This window comes from Augochlora pura, chromosome 5, assembly GCF_028453695.1.
Source record: "Augochlora pura isolate Apur16 chromosome 5, APUR_v2.2.1, whole genome shotgun sequence".
Lineage (NCBI taxonomy): Eukaryota > Metazoa > Arthropoda > Insecta > Hymenoptera > Halictidae > Augochlora > Augochlora pura.
In genome coordinates, this window is record NC_135776.1 from 4,406,040 (window position 1) to 4,418,622 (window position 12,583).

General features: G+C 41.3%; 2 protein-coding genes across 3 annotated transcripts; both read left to right on the forward strand.

Annotated features, from left to right (window-relative positions):
- Positions 1-3,331: 3,331 nt before the first annotated feature.
- Tbc1d15-17 (TBC1 domain family member 15/17) lies at positions 3,332-9,869 on the forward strand. Its single transcript, XM_078180860.1, has 10 exons — positions 3,332-5,549; positions 6,018-6,434; positions 6,802-6,894; positions 6,969-7,470; positions 7,551-7,727; positions 7,799-7,893; positions 7,995-8,193; positions 8,279-8,496; positions 8,565-8,879; positions 8,941-9,869. The coding sequence occupies exons 2-10, from the start codon at positions 6,399-6,401 to the stop codon at positions 9,244-9,246; spliced, it is 1,941 nt and encodes a 646-aa protein (XP_078036986.1). The 5' UTR covers positions 3,332-5,549; positions 6,018-6,398; the 3' UTR covers positions 9,247-9,869.
- A 117-nt stretch (positions 9,870-9,986) lies between these two features.
- Positions 9,987-11,075, forward strand: LOC144470059 (uncharacterized). Of its 2 annotated transcripts, XM_078180862.1 has the most exons (3): positions 9,987-10,133; positions 10,211-10,359; positions 10,505-11,075. In XM_078180862.1, exons 2-3 carry the CDS (start codon positions 10,277-10,279, stop codon positions 10,992-10,994), a joined length of 573 nt encoding a protein of 190 aa, XP_078036988.1. In that variant the 5' UTR covers positions 9,987-10,133; positions 10,211-10,276; the 3' UTR covers positions 10,995-11,075. The 2 variants fall into 2 exon arrangements, with proteins under 2 accessions (XP_078036988.1, XP_078036987.1); XM_078180861.1 differs by having other exon boundaries at positions 10,002-10,359.
- Positions 11,076-12,583: the final 1,508 nt, after the last annotated feature.

A 12,583-nucleotide genomic window follows, 5' to 3' on the forward strand; every position in this document is an offset into this window, starting at 1 on the left:
GTTCCGATGAAAATCGACATTTCGGATCGATCTACCCGGGCGCCTTAAATACGGCCGATTGCTACGTCTGTCCATGACTCGCTGTTTCTACTTGCGGCCGGCACGGTCGCTAGCTAGCGGTTCCACTGTCTCCGTTTCTCATCGATTTTCATACGGTTCCAAGGCTTATCACACTGGTCCGGTTTCGAATTAAATAATTTCGCCCAGCGCAAGTAGAATTAGTCAACGGTGGTCGAGTGAGGCGTGCGCGCGCGCGCGCGCGCGCCGAGTTGAATGGCACTCGAGTACGCGCGCACCAGACTCTTCGAATTTAGTTTCGCCGCGACACCAATCCCTGCTATTAATCTCGGCTGCTTAATCCCTCCGTTCATTGCCATTGTTACGGATCACCGTAAACGTGGAAGAAAAGAATCGCTCGGGCGAACGCGATTATGCGGCAGCCGGTGCGTTAATTGCCGTTCGGCAATTAATAAGCTTTTTCTGAAGTTTGAACCCGTCTGACATGTCGACGATGATGATCCAAAATATTTCGCGTTTTGACATCACGGAAAGATCGGGGCCTGATAAGGGTAATCAAGAGAAGCATTCATGAAAAACATGATAAAGAGCCAGCCTTTTCTTGTTTTTTTTTCTTTGGCACGTTAATGAGAGCGGGGGGCGTCAAACGCGATTCTAACTCGGCGAAATGATAAAGAAACCAATCGAAAGTGAAGAGTACAATTTGCTGAGCTCCGATTTAATTTTTCATTAATTTTGCAGATTTTTTTTAAAAATCTGATTTAACTTTTATTATCCAGCATTCTCGACAATTTTTATGTTGACGAAGTAAATTGGTAATTAAATTGTGAAACTCAATTTTAATGTAGGGATTTACGTGGAATAAACAAATGCTCATCGACGTAGCTGTGAAATAGATCGCAGTGGAGAAAGGGTCAACAAACTCTGAAATCTCCGGCTCCGGAGATCTCTAAACTCAAGATCAGTCCGTAATTCTTTCGCGAAGAAAGTATGCTGCGGTGTTTTTCCGCGGTACGGCGTGAAATGATGTCGGCAAGGAACGCGCATAGTTGCGCTCCGCGCGCTGCAACCGCCTCGGACACGATTTTATTGCCCCCGGTTTCTTGCTGGAAGAGGTTCTCGCGGGAATCGAACGCGCACAAGTTTCACGCTTTGCCTCCGCCGTTTCTGCATAGGTTCCGTGCCACGGTCGTCTTCCCTCCTCCGCGATCGAATTTAGAATTTTGTTGTGATAGAGCGGAGGCCTGCACCGTCCGACAAAACACGCGTTTCCCTTTTAGCGATCGGGTAGCACAGGTTTCCGAACGACGGAGCGAGCGTGCTCACCGTTGCGTATCGGAAGAATTCCAACGGTGGCCCTGTCTTGCCGCAGAATCCATCTAAATGACTCACAATCGTCGACAGACTGAAACCGTACAGTCCCAACATCTGCGGTCTCCTCTGGAAGATCGCCACAGCGTGCGGCCATTATCTTCCTATGACCTTTCTCAAATCCCCTTGTCGATCTTTCAGAGCTTCGGATTTACTGTTTTCTTCGACCGGTGTTTGTTACGTCGCTGTCATAAACTTATACACTTTTATCTCGGTTGCACGCAGATTGTATAACTGTTGTTTGTTCAGGTTTGCTTCGTTTCGAGGTCTGAAGGGGCTGGTTGTGTTCCTCTCTGACGCAAATTGTGGACGATTTTATTTCATGAATAAGTTGTTTGAAAATCCATCGTGCAAGGTTCTGTCATTTTTATACTGCGAATCTGGAAATATAGCTGAGTAATAGTAATTCTTAAATTTTTTACCTTGAGATACTGTTGATGTATGATTTTCTATCGTACAGTATAAAAAAGGTATGTTCATCGAAAGGAACAAATGATTCACGTTTTCAGATACATTGTTCTCAAGAAAGTCCATTGGTCAATTGTTAATCTCTTAGGCACGACGCGCCATTATAGTGGCTTTCGTGGATGTTTCGCGTTTTACTCAATTGTATTATTAATTATTAAAGTGAAAGTGTCTATGTCCAATACACTAAGAAAAGAATAAATATACTATATATAGCTAAACCAAAAATATATATATATTAAGAAAATGGTAATTTAGTTATGAAAAATTTCATTCGCGCAAAATCCTGCCGTGCCTAATTGTTAATGTTCAATTAAAAAATAAAGTGACAAGTTTCTCATCTGTATCTTGCACATCAGGCATCGTTGCAGGTAGAAAACAGATTCGCCTAATCGAGCGGTAGTCGTCAGGTTTCCGTTTCCACAGTTCCCAAGCATTCGAAGTTTGGATCGAACGCCTATTCTTTCGGCGTCATCCGTCACGTTTTCGTATGTGGTCGCAGTGCATGCGCTATCAACGCCACACTTCCGATCCTAACCGCGAGTTGCAAATTTAATTAAAAAAAACGTTTCGGTTCGCGCGCGGAACAGGCACGTGACGGTGGACGTCTATCGACCCGTATTTACGTCGACTCCGTTTGTATACGGAAACAGTTCGGCAAAACCGACGAAACTCGGGGGTGTAACTACCAAGAGAGAGAGAGAGAGAGGGAGATAGGAAGAGGGTGAGAAGAAGAGGGGGAGAAAAGACAGAGGGCTGAATCGCGGGCCAATTTTTGCGTAATCAAGCCGTCTGCCACGGCGATCTATTTCGAGTACGCCGACCGTCTAAAACCGTCGCTGAAATGTCGTGCACGCGTGTTCTCGGTTAGAGCAAGAATAGAGGCGGATTTCGGCGCGGCTCGCGGAAAATCGAGGGAAACAATCGACGGGGATAAGTTTTGACGGACCGCTTCGAGCCGGGGATTTATCCGAGGCTTTGGTCTCCTCTCGTCGACGCTTTCACGGTAGGCTCGCTGAAAAATCAATGGAATGCACGCGCGCTATAATCTCCACGGTAATTTTCAAAGAACTTGTTCCATCTTCCTCTGAGTCAGATGCACGTGTCCCTGATATCTGTTCGCCTGCCGTTACCAACGTACCTAGAGAGATACCTATTCAGCCTCAACATTACCTATCTCTTCGTTTGCTCTAAAACATTCGGAAAACTGGTTCCCGCGAGCCCTTTAAATCGACGTCGAATGAATCGCGCTCTAACGAGACACGCATTGACCGTAGAAGCAGAGAAGATGGCAGAAGCGCGTTGTTTGCTCGAAATATTTAATTCGAAGCGAACCGATTCGATGGAAACGTTCTTGTTCGCGCGCGCGCGCGTGCTATTGGAGTTTTTCTGCGCCCGTGATCGCTCGATTTGATCGGTCGTTCAATGTTTATAACACGCTGCGTGAGTCATTATAGTTTTTCTTGATTGACTTTTGTGCTGTTATTTGTCGTCCGACTTCGCGTGAACGTGATTGAAGACGATCGTAGCAGACGGACATTAATTAAAAACGGACGGTTATTTTTTCAAATTTTATCTGCCACCTGCTTTCGAATAGTTCTTTAGAAGAAATAATCTCGGTTATGATTCATCGAGTGATTTGAGTTGATACAATTTCACGCGTTCGTCTGAAATTATTTCAATGTTTCAAACAGAATTAGACATTCTTTCCTTTAAAATTGCTGGTACTGTAAAGACCTTTTCAAGGAGAAATTAAATAATTGTTGTGAAAGAACACGCGTTGGTTGTTTTTCTAGACTCGGTAAATAAACGACATGTTTGCAGCTTCGATTAATTAAAGCGCAACAATATCACGAAATTCTTCTCATATCTTCACATTTTTCGGCCAGTCGTATCTCTCATAAACGCAGCAAATCCGCGGTCTATTTATTATGCGCACTAAGAGTCAGAACTACGATTATTTACGATTTGTCTATTTTCCAAGGCGTACAATGACGTTTATGTCCGTCGACCGATGAGAAAACAAGTTTTTATCGTTTCGCACAACGAGAGAGATTGACGAATGTCCTTCGTTTATCGCGCTGTCTTCCGTCCGCCAATTAACCTTCGTATTCTTATTATGTTCCTTTTCAATTCGACACTTCCGCACGACGTTTTACTGTACGATCACGGCACCCAGCGACGTGTATCGCCTCGTGGATCCCAGAAGGGAGGGTTCATCGATCTCTCGTAACAACTCGACTCCCGGAGCACTGAATTTTTCCGGCTCATCGGTGTCGATCCCGGCCCGATCGTGTGTCATGATTTCGCGTCTATCAACCACGGCCTGATTATGCGGTGCGTTGTCCGTGCAGCTTGCGGATCTCGGTGCAGCTGCACTCGGCTTTCTGCATCGGGAAAGTCGGCCCCCGCCCCACCTCCCCTAGATACAATAAAACGGAAGAGACCGGGCGTCGAAGACCCGACCGAGACGAAAACGTGCACCTATTTAGATTAGCTCGAGTATGCCAGCCGGTAATCGTCGTGGTGCTCTAAATTATAAATAATAATGGTCGGAGAGAGACGTTCCATAATCTCGGTGCACGAGATCATCGTGGTGTGCATCAGCAATAGTGATAGGCAAAAGTGACTAACGCATTATTGTTTCGGTGCACGCGAACTCGATGGAATAATAATGTTTGCATCATCGAATCTCGGATCATGTGTAACAAAGTCCGCTTTATAAAATAACTCATCGAATATGAATTCTAGTCGGCAAAATGCTTAGATAAAATACAGCTCTTTCGAATCTCTATTCCGTAGATATTTTTAATGACCTTGATAACTCTGCGGATCCACGAAACATTTATTTTGGTGCGATAGCTCGACACGTTGCACAGTAGGCTTGAAAATCCAAAGATTATTTCAGATAATCGATCCAATCATTCTAAGGGAAACCAAATTACTCTAAGAACTTCTTAACTAACTAATACATTAATTTCGGTCAATGTTCAAAATATATTTATACAGATAATTAAAACCAAAGTACTAAATCTCTCCAACTAATTTTTTTCAATTCGACAAATGTCAGAAAGACAGTGTCTCATAAACGTGTTAGGTCATCGCGATTTTTGCAATGTCGATACATATGTTTGACTTTGTGATTGTCTAGCTGGTGTCGAGACGAATTCAACGACCCACTTCGTTGTAATTGTAAATCATGAAACGGTAATCCTACGAAATTCAGAATGATAGCGAGTTGGACGATGAAGAGTTGAAATTGCTCGGAGTTCAATCCGTATCAGTACGCCTCGATAGGGATTGATTTTTGAACTTTGCCAGAGAATTGTGTCACTTATTAACGATCGGTGCAGCAGGGTACGCGTTAACAGCGTGTAATGCGGCTCGCAATTTCGAAGGAAAGAAAGGTAATATTAAACTGCATTCGTTTCCATATGCGACAGCACGCACGACCTGCTTGGGCAGTCGTTCAATTCCAAGAGCAGGATCCACCCCTCCATCATGCTGAACCGCTGTAACGATCATGCGTTCGGTCGAATTGAAGATAATGTGTTCAATAAAAGCGTACATTGTCGCCGGTCGCCTTAATCCGAGAGTCTATCGAATCAGTGTTGTTTATCAGCGATTGAAAAGATTTCTATGATCAAACGGCACAGTCATGTATTAAAGATACCTGCCTTGCAGGTGTTCTCAAGGTAATCTAGCGCCTATTCATATACTTCGGGCTCAGTCGCTGAACTAATCGCGGAATTCTAGATTGTAATAGTTTAAATAGAAAAAAACACCACTGAACGCATGGAAATTAAAAAATTAGGAAATAGACGCATTGCATAAGTGGAGTATTTATTTTTTATATGGCCCATTCGGACCAGTACTGTATCCACGTTTGTACAGAAAATTCTTTGAAACAAATGACTGAGAAACATTAACAAAAAGTTAACAAGAATTGTCTATATACTCCCTTCAATTTTCGTATCTATTATAGGGGTGGGTACACGCTACAGCGTGAAACACTTCCTGTACCGTAAACTGCCCTAAAAATTCTTAACTAATTTCCATTGTTCCAATAAAAATGGACACGATTTCGTAAGAAATTTAATTATCAGCGAGTTACACGGGACACCCCACTCGGGTTGATTATTATCTTTCCGTGACTGTTGTAGTGGTTGCCGCGAATTCGGCGTCCACTGTAGATACGTGTGGTTCGCATGCATCGAGTATCGAGTGTCAGTGGTCGGTGTCCTCTAGCGAACTGACAAGTGTCGTGTAATATTCAACGGTCGGAACCTTCACTGAATATTCTCCTAAATGAGCGGAGTAACACCTCGGTTAATTAGCGTGACCAAAATAAACGAGAAAAAGAGACAACGTGACTGGTAAGCGGGAGAACGCAGTTGCATGATCGCCACGAGTGAGTCAACAGACAACAGAACGGAGAAAGAGAGAGAGAGAGAGAGAGCGAAGTAGAGACTTGCAGGACAGTAGAAGGGATGCGTCGAAGTCGGCCGTAACTCGATCAGCCTGCTAATTTACACAGAACCAATATGTCTGAAATGTTTGAGACTACGGAACAAGGAAAGGTAATAACGCCTATGCATAATATATAATTTATCCGATTTGTAGGACATGCTTCGGTCAATTTTTTGAACGATGCACATCTATCCACATGCAAATCGTATGGTTTGTCAACAAAACGCTCGACGACACTTACGCCATTGTGTAAACGATCAAGTTTTATTCGTTTTTATCTTTTAATCGGTCGCAGATCACTGTCATCGTACGATTGGATAAAATGATTTTGTACCATTCGCTTGATGACTCCGTTGAGGTTATGTTTCTGTTGTTTTCATACCTGTGTACATACCTATAACCTTGATGTCCTTTCAACCGACACGATGCAGGGTCGTTACTGTAACGGTTTATTAATTCGTCTATTAATTACCCTAGGTTTTGTGCACTCATGCCGGTGTAGTGTTGAGCAAATCGAACACAAAAGCGGATGAAGTTCAGAGCCTTGGCACATTGAACATCGTTGAATATGTAAGCGTTGATTACGAGTTAAGGTATTATCTCCTTCTATTGGCAGTTTGAGGAATCTCCTTTTGAATTTGCAGAGTTTTGGAAGGTGTATAGAATGGAAACCTGTAGAGGACTCTGTGGTTTCTGAGAAGCAAGATCAAGATTCAGAATGGTCTCTGGTAAACACTCATATTAGACGTACTCAAACTTCGCCAGAGGGACCAGATTCCCAGGGAAATAATAGGACAGTCAGAATTTTATTCTCGAATTTAGACTCTTTTCGTATACACCCCAGGGGTCAGCAGCTCATATTGAAGCAAAAGGATGACACTGAATATGTTGTTTTTTTTCAATTATCCAATGCAGACAGTTTTGTAAATTCGTTGAGGGGGTTCATTAAGTTTCTAAGGTCTCGCGTGAATAGAAATATGTACCTTGTAGTAGATGAAGTACAACATGTTCTGACTAGATCGTTCGCTGAGTTAGATATAATTCAAGAGAATACTGCTGATTACGTTTGGAAGTTTGTTAAAAATTGGCAAGATAATCCGTACGAGGCGACGATGGAGATGTTCAGTAAAGTAGCCGATATCTGGTGTAAGTGTGCAAAAATAGAGTATAGTAGCTTGTACGTTATATTTCGTTTATGATACTGTAAGCTCGCCTTTAATCAATAGTGCACAAAGAACCAGTTAAACGCCCAGTCGAAGAGGCCGTTGCCGATATATTTAATAATACTTTATCTATTGAAATACCCCATCCACCGGTGTCTATAGATTCTGGAGAGGAATATGAAGTGATCGGTGTACAAAGATTGGGAATCGTTTTACCAGAGAGGCCAACGTGTCTACGAGGTATAACAGGGATAGACATATTCGTAAATCATGTTCAATGGAACATATTAAAACCTGTATGATCGCAATAGGTACGCCACTGACGCAGCATCAGTGGAACCAATATCAGGACTCGGATGGAAGAATTTTAAATCCTCAAGAAGTAAAAGAAGTCGTTTTTCGCGGGGTTCGTAGACATGACTTAAAACCGAATTTCATTTCCGCGAACACAATATTCCAGTAGGGAATTGCGGGATCTAATCAAGGAATATAGAAAGAAATTTGCAGGGTATCGTTCCGAATTTGCGATTCGAAGTATGGAAATATTTGTTGAATTATTATCCGTGGGAGTACACGCATAGTCAGAGACGCGAACTCAAAAAGAAAAAAGCTGACGAATACTTCATGATGAAATTACAATGGAAATCCATGACTGCCGTGCAGGAGAAGAACTTCTCCGGTTATCGAGATCGAAAGAGTTTGATAGGTAATGGCAATCGTACATTTCTGGTTACTGGGTTGATGGTCAACGTATTAACTGAATTACCGTAAGCGTAATTAATGAATTTCAGGAAAGGATGTTAATAGGACAGACAGAACGCATCCGTATTACGCGGGCGACAACAATCCTCATTTAGCACAATTGTACGACATTCTAATGACGTACGCGATGTACAATTTCGATTTAGGGTATGTCCAAGGCATGAGCGATCTTCTCAGTCCGATTTTGTTCTTAATGGACAGCGAGGTAGACGCGTTTTGGTGTTTCGTCGGGTTCATGGAGAAAGTGGTATGTGTATTTTTAAGGGTAACATTCACAACGGGCATTTACATAGGAAACCCTTATGCGTGAAACAGAGCACGAATTTCGAAATGGACCAAGCCGGCATGAAATCGCAACTGTGCCAATTGTACAATTTATTGAGCACCATAGATCTGGAGTTCGCAAGTTATTTGTGCAAGCACGACTCGGGGAATATGTTCTTCTGTTTCCGATGGCTTCTAGTCCTTTTCAAGCGGGAATTCGATACCGCCGACATCATGAAATTGTGGGAGGTGTTGTGGACTGATATACCATGCAAGAGTTTTCATTTACTCTTGTGCACGGCCATTCTGGACAAGGAGAAACACTTGCTTATGGAGAATAATTACGGGTTCACGGACATATTGAAAGTAAGTAAGAGAACGGGAGGAGGAGACGTAAAGAAATAATTAATCGCAATATCATTTATAGCACATAAATAACCTCTCCCTTCACATCGATTTGCATTCAACGTTAACGGAGGCAGAGGGTATTTATTGTCAGCTAATGTCGGTGACGGACAAGCTACCCGACAGCATTCGCACAATAATTGGGATCGAACATTTGAACAAAGTGTCGGCTGACGACACAGAGGAAGTTGTAGCTTCTACAGCTAATAACGACGAGGTAGACTGGGTTGATACTAATACGAGGAGGGACAGTATGGACTGTGAGAACGTTAGGTTAGGCGAGAACGAGGTAGCTTTCGAACGAGGGTTACATATGTCTTATATGTGAGACCTGGACAACTCGTTTATTATGATTCACAAACCGCGATTATGATTCGTTTAATATGATTCGCACCACAGTCAATTTTAAAGGAACTACTTTTTAAGGGACATTTGTAGTTCTGCTTCGCGACGAACTGACTTGGCCATTTTGTTCGCTGGAACAGTGCAATGAATCGTATTCCGGCTCTCTAATAGACAATGTCACTTACAATTGACGCTTGGTACGAAATACGCATATTTTATAATGATATCACACGTATTGTGTATTGTTCGATATGTTTTTAATCGAAGCGATGTCACGATCGCAAAACGTGAACGGTTACTGATGATTTCACAAAGTTGCAGCGAGGATTACTGTTAGTAGCGTTGAATTTTGAGATATTTATGAAATTCATTGTAATTACGAAGAGATTATAGACGCGCATATTTAGCGATTAAGAAGGTAGTTTCGTACCAATTCATTTTTTGATGCACGTTGGACTTGAGAGGATCTACGGAGACAATTATCACCATATTTTCACTGTACCAAATCGTATCGTTTTTCACTTGCGTTCGATGTTATTTTTTTCCATATGTGTATAATAACGACAAGGCACCGCTGTATATTTCTAATAAAAATCATTCGTTCAATCTGTCACGCCCACGCATTATTCTTCAATCGGCGTGTCGATGAAACACATTCGAATTCAAACTTTCAAATATTAGTGCGCGAGCAACAAATCTATTGCGCAAGCGCGATAGATCATGCGCAGCTGCGTTTGTGCGACGTCGTATTTGAATTTCGTTAATTGCGTTTGTTTCACGCGTTTGGTGCCATTTAATTAGAAGTGAAAGTGTAAACAAATATGTTCATGTTGGCATAAATGATTTCCCGTGGACAGTGAAGCAGTTAAGGTATGGAATTCTCCACAGTAAAACGTAATAGAGGTCGAAGAAAGAAACGGACTTTGAAAAAGCGACGCTCTGAACAGGTCAAATTTGAGGTTAGGTCTGCGAAACATCGAAGGATTGCATCGGAGTACACGGATACATTTGTTATGAAAGAAAAATTAACTTCTGACACCATGCATGCTAATTCTTTTTGGGAAAACTATACAACGGCCCAAGAATGGCAGAACAGGTAAGCCCCGTATCTGTCCTTAATTTCTTATGTTCTGTCCTGTAGTCCCCATAAGGAAGATTCAATTGTCGTTCGTATCTTGTTGCGATTGCCTGGAGGAACAGTTTTCCATGTAGGAGAAGGTATACGCTACGATTGTTTTTAGACACAACGTAATTTGGTGGAGGACTCGTTGTTTCGCTCTAGAACATGAGAATCAGGCACTAAGGGACAAACTGAGGTCGTTAGCTAGCCAGAATGTTCCACAACAGTCACATTACGCACAGAAGATGCATACTTATAAGAATTGTGACGTGGAAGAAGATGAGGAAGAGATAAAGTTCACAGAAGACAATGAGAACTTAGAGTTTCAAGTAAACGAAGACATGATGAACTTCTTGGAGCAGAGTATAAAGCATAAAATCGAACTGAAGAAGAAACGCGAAGCTGAATCTGCTGAGGAGGAAGAAAAAAACGATGATTGCATTCAGGGAGGTGCTGCTTGGATGCAAGCGAGAAATAACAATGCAAAATTATTGTATGGAGAAGCCAGCGCTACAATCTTAGCCATGGAAACTGCCCTACAGACTACTGTAGATAGACACAAGGATAAAGCAAAGCCACAGTTGTGGCCTATTATTGCTTTAAAACCGTAGTATTTAGAACCAAGTATAATTTTCTATTTAAGCAAATTTTAATGTATTTTATGATTAAGAATAAAGAAATCTTTTTACTTATGCTCCACAGTTTTCATTGATAATAAATTAGGATATGTAGATAAATAGAATACTATAATAAGATATACAGATAAATTAGGATAAATTAAAGATAATTTCGGATATGCGTGTGCATTGTTACATCAGTTAGATTGGATGTAATTGGCTAAACAATTTTCCTATAAAATAGATCAGAGTAGGAAATGAAAGAGAAAAGGAACTAAGGAACTAGGAATTAAAGCTTAGGGGAATTATAGTAAATTGATTTTGGCAATACTACATAGTAATTCAACAAACTCTACGGATACTGCATACAATGCATTTTGTTCTCAGAGTCTTGATTACCGACTCAGTACAAAGTAGCAGACTGTAGAGTCCCCTTTTTGTTTCGTGTCGCGTTCCACGTTACCGATTGTTGGATTAGGCGAGAAATGAATGTGTCAGCAAAGAGCGAGTATCCTGTATATTTCATTTCTACTAAGATTGCAGAATCGCGTGTGTCGGTAATAAGGGTATGTGTCGTGAACAATTAAGTGGTGAAAATAGTATTTATAGTGCGATTGGATGTAAGCAAAATCTCTAACAATATATAAATTATATATAATAGTTTGCAAAACGATGTTGGACCTATTTTAATGTTTCTGTGCTTTTTTTCCTGTTCCAGGACTCCAACCCAGCTCCCTCCTCCCAGCAAGTAGTGAGTCAATATTTAAATATTTTTCTATTACGTAGAATTGTAGAACCTTTTGACGAGTACAATGACCAAAGAATTGCTCGGCAATCCTCCACCTCTACAAATAGTCAACCTCTACCTTACCAACAAAGCATCGAATTCGCAGACACATTATGTTGTCTCTGCAACTAGCAGGTGTCGCTACATACTCCTTTTTCGCGGTAATTGAAGTTCCGCGATTATTTTCCACGAATTTAGTATTCAAATGTTTTTTAATCGGTATGTTAATTATAGATTTTTAGCTAGAAGTACTCGAAAAAATCTGCCACCTCACAATTAGGTTGATTTTATTTGTCCGAGTGAGAAGAATTTTGTATATCTCAATCTATGCAAACCACGTGTTGCTATTCGCACAGCACATGGTGTTTTAATTAATTGCATTAGATTTTATTAAATTAGGAATATTAGATCGACACTATTAAATTAGGAATATTATATTGACACTATTAAATTAGGAATACTATATCGACACTATTATATTAGGAATATTAGATCCTTGAAAAGACAGAGCTGCTGGACTTTGCGAATTTATTAAAGTATCAACAGTGAAATCCAATAAAATTCTCCAATTATGCTTCGTGTCCATCAGACGATCCACCGTGTTATCTTGTGTTGAACGAGCCGGAGGATCTGCCTTATCCGCGAGTCGGTAGTTAGTATTCAGGAACGCAATAAAATCGTACAGCCACGGCCATTAAAAAAATGGAGATGCGGCGACAGTTACGGGTCATACCCATAAATAATCCACGAAATGATCTGCCATCTATGAAATCGAATTGTCCCGTGATTTATAAAG

Excerpts from the sequence above, each read along its gene's own strand:
- LOC144470059 (XM_078180861.1), top strand. The coding sequence starts at position 10,136 with ATGGAATTCTCCACAGTAAAACGTAATAGAGGTCGAAGAAAGAAACGG. Across the intron at positions 10,360-10,504 it reads GCCCAAGAATGGCAGAACAG|ACACAACGTAATTTGGTGGA; the intron begins GTAAGCCCCGTA and ends GATTGTTTTTAG.
- Tbc1d15-17 (XM_078180860.1), top strand. The coding sequence starts at position 6,399 with ATGTCTGAAATGTTTGAGACTACGGAACAAGGAAAG. Across the intron at positions 7,728-7,798 it reads GAGGCCAACGTGTCTACGAG|GTACGCCACTGACGCAGCAT; the intron begins GTATAACAGGGA and ends TGATCGCAATAG. Across the intron at positions 8,880-8,940 it reads GGTTCACGGACATATTGAAA|CACATAAATAACCTCTCCCT; the intron begins GTAAGTAAGAGA and ends TATCATTTATAG.